This window comes from Morone saxatilis, unplaced genomic scaffold, assembly GCF_004916995.1.
Source record: "Morone saxatilis isolate NCDOM2014 unplaced genomic scaffold, NCSU_SB_2.0 Contig9, whole genome shotgun sequence".
NCBI classification, from domain to species: domain Eukaryota; kingdom Metazoa; phylum Chordata; class Actinopteri; family Moronidae; genus Morone; species Morone saxatilis.
In genome coordinates, this window is record NW_023340268.1 from 5,625,232 (window position 1) to 5,632,493 (window position 7,262).

The window sequence follows — 7,262 nt, forward strand, 5'->3', positions numbered from 1 at the left end:
TAAAGCATTTATTAACTTAAATAAATGCTTTATAACACACCATAAGATTATAATGTGTACACATCATTCACAGGTTGAGTTTAAAACTGGGTTTATAGATGGTGTTGAAACATTTTGACCTTGAAAGTTTCTTTCTTAACTTTTTTTGACAAAAGAATTCTTAACTCAAAGTCCTCTTACTGGATTTCCACTGCAGCTTTCAGACGTATCTTGTGGCTTTCGTCAGCGCAGTTTTAATGTGAGTAAAGATGTTTCTAAATGAATTAATGTAATATTTACCAGATACCGTCCATCACACGTGGATGAGGATGCTACACACTCTCCGTATTGTCTTTCACTCTCAAGTGTTGCATTTCTTCTGAGTTTCCTTGGCTTACATGAGATTTTCTGTGGTCAGGAGCAAACTGCAGGGTCTCAGAGAGCAAGATATCATTTTCCCTCTCATTGACCTCCATTTTCCACAGTGGTGAGCAGGAGGTCTGGGGACGATTAGAGGCTTCAGCTGTGGCTCCATCCTGCCACTACCCATTAAGTCAGGATGTACACTACATGTGTATATGATGTGATGAGGGCTTTTCATTCGTGTGTGTGTGTGTGTGTGTGTGTGTGTGTGTGTGAGTTTGTGTAGGGGGGCATCTTTTAGGCTTATTTGCAGGACCTGTTGATGATCTCAGACTTCACGCTGAAGGATTTGTAGAGAATATGAACTTTGAATTATTGGCTGACTATAGGATGACTTGAGGGTGAAATCATCCAGAAATGTAAAATATTTACATGTTAATTTGCTGCCACCTGCTGTTCAAACTTGTTAGTTACAGTGGTTCAGGTATGGGTGGATGCACAAAGTTAGACTGAAGCAAAAACATGAAGCTAAAAGTCTTAAGAATGTAAAAATTATCAGAGTATGTTGGATGACTAAGTTTTGTCTGTTACAATCTGTCTCCATACTACAGAAGACCAAATCTGCCAGTTGGAAAACTAACAAGCTCACTATGAAGTGTTTTGGTCACAATTATGAGACAATAATTGTGAGATAATTATCATTTCATAATCATGAAACACTTCATAAATATGACAAACTTTTATAATTATCAAACAATAATTGTGAGAATATTTAGTATTTAATATTTTATCCCATTTAATTATTACCAACTATGTCATAGCTATGAAATTTTGATTTAGTATCTTATGATTATAGGAATCTTTCTCAGACACTAAATGATGAATAAAAATAGGTGATGGATTTTTAATTAACTTTGCATCTCATAGTTTTGGGATAGTGTCTTTATAAATATGGCTTCTCTAGAAAACAGTTAAAATGATGAGATACTAAACCAAACTGAGACACACTTATATTATGAGAGATAATGTCATGATTGAGAACACAAAATCTTTTTTTTTTTAATAAATGTAATATCTCACAATTATAAGAACCTTTCTCAAAATTATATAAAACTTTCTCAAACTTATGAGATAACATTTCAAAAGTTTGAGATAATGTCATAATTGGGAGAAAAAAAACACACAAAAGTAGATATTTAACTACCATAAAATCTTATAATTAAGACATTGTAATGACTTTACATATAATTATAAAAATCTTCCTCAGATTTATAATAACTTTTTTAAGATTATGAGAAACTAAATATGACAAAAAACTCTTCATAATAAAAATAATTTGATGTGGTGGATTATCAAAAGATAAAACTAAGCGTGACTCAGCAAAAATATGAAACATATTTTATTAAAGAATTATGTACAATAATTCAAAACACATCCTGCAGGCCTCTGACATATTATTTTAGGTCAGACACACACACACACACTCGCACGAAAAGCAAAAAAAAAAAAAACAGCTGGAAAACTGAATCTGTGGAGTAAATTTGGTCAAAAAGTTCATCAGCGCTACAAAAAGTCAACCAGTCAGCAGGTGGTCCTAGCAAAAAGCATCATCAGTTATTTCCAGACTCCATTAAGACCAACATGCTGTCGCTCCCCTTTGTTGATCAACCCAGGCTCTCTAATGGTGTAACTGGCACAGTTCTGGTCTGTGGAGATCCTGAGCAGAGCACCGGTCGCTGGTCGCATGAGTCATTATCAACAGAAAACACACCGCAGAACAAACACTGCGCTTTTCCTTTTCCATACAGGGGATTAAACCCACTTACAGCACTCAATATTTCAGGGTAAAATGAGCAGGAACATGAAAGAAAGTTCATACTGCTGTAGAATGTAAAGTGAAGTTACTGGAAATAAAGTTTCGAGCTTGAGTCAATGGAGCTTTTACACTGCGTTACAAGCCTCTCTGACGTCTCTTTGAGTATTTTTATGTTGCAGAGTACAGAGAATTAACTGGCCAAGAAGGTAAACATAGCTGACACAACTCTTTGACATCTCAATACAGATAAATGTGCAGAAAATAGGAACCACTTGAGTTTTTTTGGCATATTTATCACCTGTGATACTGGAAAGATATACAGTATATCTGAACAATACAACAGGGGGGGGGGTCAGATTTAGTCCATTAGTTCATCAGCTGCTGTAAGTGATTTACATTCAGTTGCACTCAGTAAGGGGACATTTGTTCGACAGGAGGCCTTCTGTGCTTTCTTATTATTCCTCCACATCGTGCGGCCTCGCTGCGCTCCGGGTAAACCAAAGAATGGCCCTTGTCGCCCTTTAAACAGCACTTCCGTTCAGCGAGGCGTACTTTCGGCCTGTCAGGTTGTTGCTGGACGAGCTGACGTCTTGCGGTGAGGTGCCGACTTCAAACACTTCGTGGATGGCTTTTCGGAAACAGTGGAAATTGTACTCTATCAAACCTGCAGAGAGAACAAAAAGTGGTTAAATTTAAAAAGTTACAGAGCTTTTGCGATGTAAAGTACATTCTCTAACACATTCAGATTCAGTGAGTTTTAGAGTACATACACTGAGATGGCTAAATGTGAAAACACTGTTTATGTGAGAAAAAGACACGCCTGCGTAAATGCTACTTATTAACAAGGCAAACAGTAATTCTCGTGCTGCTTCAGAGAGAGTTTATGATTGCAAAGACATCAAAACAACAGTTGTGGAGGAAATATTCAGGTCCTTCAGTAAAAGCAGGAATACAACACTGTGAGAATACTCCATTGTGAGTATAATATATAATAAAATGCTAAATGTGAGCTATCAAAAGTCCTTGTTCTCTGTAAATGGAAACACCCAGTTAGACCTGAAGAAAAAGAGCTGGTTGAGCTAATGACAGAGTGACAACCGTAAACAACCATATTTACTTGTCTGGAAGGCTAAAACATGATATAGTAGCCAGACAGTATAACTTTGAGGAATTTGTATGTATTTTGTTTAGTTTGTACTACTTTGGTTCTTGTTTATGTGTTTTTTTTGTTGTTCCTTAAAAAAAACTAATTAAAAAAGTAAAAGTACTCAAACGAGAAAAGGGTCTCCTCTGAGTGTTATTAGATTATTGATGATGCAATAATGTGTAATTAGTGTTTTACTGTTGTAGTTGAGGTGGAGCTTTCACTATTTATTACTGTATACTGTTTAATCTATAACAATGCATCATATTTTCTAAGTTCTAAGTAATTTCTAAAGGAACTAGTAAATATAGCTGTCAAATAATTGTAGTGAGTGTAAGTGAAAAGCAGCATGTTTCCTCCTAAAATGTAGTGTGGTAAAAGTATTAAATAACATAGAATTATGTACTCATGTAAAGTACTTCAATAAATCCACTAACCACTGCAAAATAAACTTACAGCCACTTTTGATTTGGCAGCATACACTTCAATCTGACACTTAGGACATCCTGTATAATCAACCCACCGTCCAACAATGCCAACTTAACTGTTTATAAAATCTGAAGCTACGCACCTTTCCTCTCGAAGCTCTCCTCTCGGAGGATGCAGACGAGAGCGAGGAACTTTGTGACCTCTTTCAAATAAAGCACTGTAGTGTTGTTGAGCTTGATGATAGCCAAAGACTCCTTGTCGTAGGCAGAGCCGCTGCCATCCTGTATGAGCCTGCCAGGAGGGAGAAAGACAGAAATAAACCCCCTTTTAAAACTTTGCATTAAAAAAAAAAGGATACAACCACCGGCCAACACTTGAAACAAATAATTCTTCTCACCCGTAAATGCAGGAGACGTCGATGACAACATCTATCATGTCGCAGCAGAGTTCGTAGGACTGCATGTCCACAGGAGAGCTGTCTGTGGCGATGTAAATCTTACTAACAACATCGAACAGGAAGGCTTTCTCGATCCCAGAATGCTGAAAAACAGGAAGGATTGTTAATAAGAGAAAGTGCTAACTGAACACTGCTCGTGTCTGTATTTGACGTCCTAGGAATGAGAGCGGGCTGTGAAGTGTGTAGCAGAAACTACAGGGCCTCAAAACTCCTCCTGTCAAGGTCCTATCTAGAGCCAGTGTTTGGTCTGTCCCTTCTGGGCTACTGTACAAACATGGTGGACTCCACATTTGTAGATAAAAGCAGCTCAACCTCAGGTAACAAAAACATAACAATTCCTATATCCAAGTGATTAAAACATATATATTAATATTATATTCCCTTTCTGACAATAAATCCTCCTGAATGCTACACACTGGACCTTTTTTAAAGTAACAAAAAAGAAACAACGTACAGATATGAAGATGTTCAAAAGATTCTCCAACGTTGGTAACTGAGGAATGAGCTTCTGTACGACTTTGCTGAAGGCCTCGAATATGGAGTGGTCATAGATGCTGGTTAAGTAGAAGCTGAGGATGGAAAGCAGGAGAGGAGAGTTCAGACTACAAGGCGTCACCAAAACAAGTTAAAAATCAGTCAGTCGAATCAGTTTTATTAGCTGCGTCGTTGTTCACGGAAGAATGCAGGATAAAAGCACAGCAGGCTGTAAACTCGACAAACCAAGTCTTTCAAAAATCGGGGTTCCTACTCTTTAAGAAATCCTTTTCCACTTGCCTCACAAACGGTGGTCATTGTTTAAGGGGAAACTACCGCGTCAGCTCGGTTTCATAATGTGCTCGGTCGTTCTCATCACAGATAGTTTTCCCACTTCCCAAATTGACTAGTTTTTCTACACAGCTCAGACTAACATACAGTTAAAAACTTCCAGGACAACACAGATTATTTCCAGGATATTTTGTCATTTTAATAAATTTCCAGGTGTTTTCATGACCGGAAAACCACGAAAATGAGCTGACCACAAAACAAACCCTTGTGGAAACAGTGTGACTCGTTTCTGTTCGCCGCTCTGATGCTCTCAGCTTATATGTTTATTCAGATCGATTAGCTTCTACAGAGGCGGCAACTAATCTTCCCGGGTGACACATAAAACCACAAAACATTAACACACAGTGCACAGGAGCCACACACCCTGAATCACATGCACCTTTGACCCAGAACTCACCGACCTGTGTCAGACACTCACCTGAGGTGAAGCTTCTCCAGGCTGGCATCTGCCAGATCATCGTTGGCCCTCTGATGAATGTCTCTTTGCGTTTCTATTTTGTGGTCGTCTGACAGGCCGTCTACTTTATGGATGAACACCTCGAAGTTGATGTCTGGATTCACTTTGTAGGCCCTAGATACAGTGAGATGTAACCGCACAAGAGCCTCCACGTAGTCATCCTAATAAGAAGAGAGAGACACATTCATCTCACACAGGAAAGCCTTTAAAACGTACAGTGTAAGCTTCCGTTTAAACTAATGTCATCCTACCTGAGCGTCAATGACGAAGATCAAAGCGCCGGTTCCCTTAAAGATAGTCTCGCTGTCAAACGTGGGATCGAAGAAGTCCACCTGGCCAGGAAAGTCCCAGATCTGGAAGTTGACAAAGGAGCTGCTGGAGATGTCGTCCTTGTAGATTTTGTTGGTGCTCTCGAGGAACAGCGTCTCATTGGGTGACATCTTGTGGAAGACGACCTGGTCAGAGGCACAAAAGGATTATTGTTTCGGTCCAATGTTTTTACTTTCAGTTTCTTCTCTGATTCTTCATTCTGTAAAACCTTTAAGCTTATTATTCTCAATATTTACTTAACCGTTTTGTGCTCTATTTACGCAACATTGTGATTCTGTTTATCTATATTGGAATTATATTACTGTATATATATAACACCTATGTCATGTCCTGTTGCTGTTCCTTAAGTTTCTCCCAGTTATTTTTCTGTTTAAAGGTCAGTTTGTGCAGTTTTTCCTCATCAAATCAATGTTAGAGAGTGTTTCATATTGTACTGACTGATCTCTCAATCAATTAACTATATATACTCCATGTTATAGCCTAGCTGATATTGTATATGTTGACATTTGAGAGTTTAAACATGTAGAGTTAAAGATTAAAGTCACTCTGAGGGCACTGTTCTTTGCTTATCAGCCACCACACTTAGATAGCAGATAGCAATATATCTGTGATAAGTGTGGTTGGACTTTATAATACACAGATGTCACGATAAACAAAAGGTATTTTGGTCATAATTACAGTCAGTTGTCAGTTTATTAAGTGCAGCAAGCAGAAAACTAACTAGTCTATTACAACAGCCCTGTAAATAAATCCTACCTTCATGAAAGGTTATAATTTTTTAAAGGTTTTAAAAAGGTGCTGATTTAGTTTTAGTCATTTTGGTTGGTTTGATTTTGAACTTTCTAGAGCTGCACGATGCGATCAAAAACATCATATTGTGATTATTTATTATTATTTATATATGAATTATCATTTTTGCATCACACATTTAATGAAAATCCTGATTATTTGACATTTTGGGGTTGTCTGTTACCAAACAAACATGTTTTCTTTAAATCTGGAGAACAAGATTTGTAGTTCAGGGCATCTCTGCAGCACCACATTACTCCATTATAACATATATTCCTATGAAGTGTACAGACCTGTTCAAACCTGTTTATTATTATTATTACAACACACTGAGACGTGTTTCTAATCGTGTGACTACCAATGAAGGTGCAGTCTATATCAGAAAATCAGTATAAGGCAACAACATCCAAGAACAACAAACCTAGAGCCTCCAATACAAACTATCATGAACAAACACTGAACATTATAAACTTCATAAAGGTGGAATTTAAAGGCAGGACTGTTGTTTTTAGACAGACAGACAGACAGACAGACAGATAGATAGACTTTATTAATCCCCAAAGGGAAATTGGGTCATAGCAGCCAGGTACATTAAAATACAATAAAATACAACAATAGAATAAAATACTTAGATAGGAAAGATAAAAAAGATAAATAGGAAGGTAAGGTGCAA

The 7,262-nt window shown here is 37.5% G+C and overlaps 1 protein-coding gene across 1 annotated transcript in view; it reads right to left on the reverse strand.

Annotated features, from left to right (window-relative positions):
• Positions 1-1,791: 1,791 nt before the first annotated feature.
• The window catches only part of rragcb (Ras-related GTP binding Cb), a 6,404-nt gene continuing 933 nt past the window's right edge, over positions 1,792-7,262 (reverse strand). Inside the window, exons 2-7 of the mRNA XM_035681039.1 lie at positions 5,722-5,925; positions 5,432-5,631; positions 4,643-4,757; positions 4,129-4,271; positions 3,874-4,022; positions 1,792-2,822 (exon numbers count right to left, since the gene is read on the reverse strand). Of these exons, the coding sequence (XP_035536932.1) occupies positions 2,680-2,822; positions 3,874-4,022; positions 4,129-4,271; positions 4,643-4,757; positions 5,432-5,631; positions 5,722-5,925 (954 nt within the window). The 3' untranslated portion in view covers positions 1,792-2,679. The remainder of the gene's footprint in view (positions 2,823-3,873; positions 4,023-4,128; positions 4,272-4,642; positions 4,758-5,431; positions 5,632-5,721; positions 5,926-7,262) is intronic.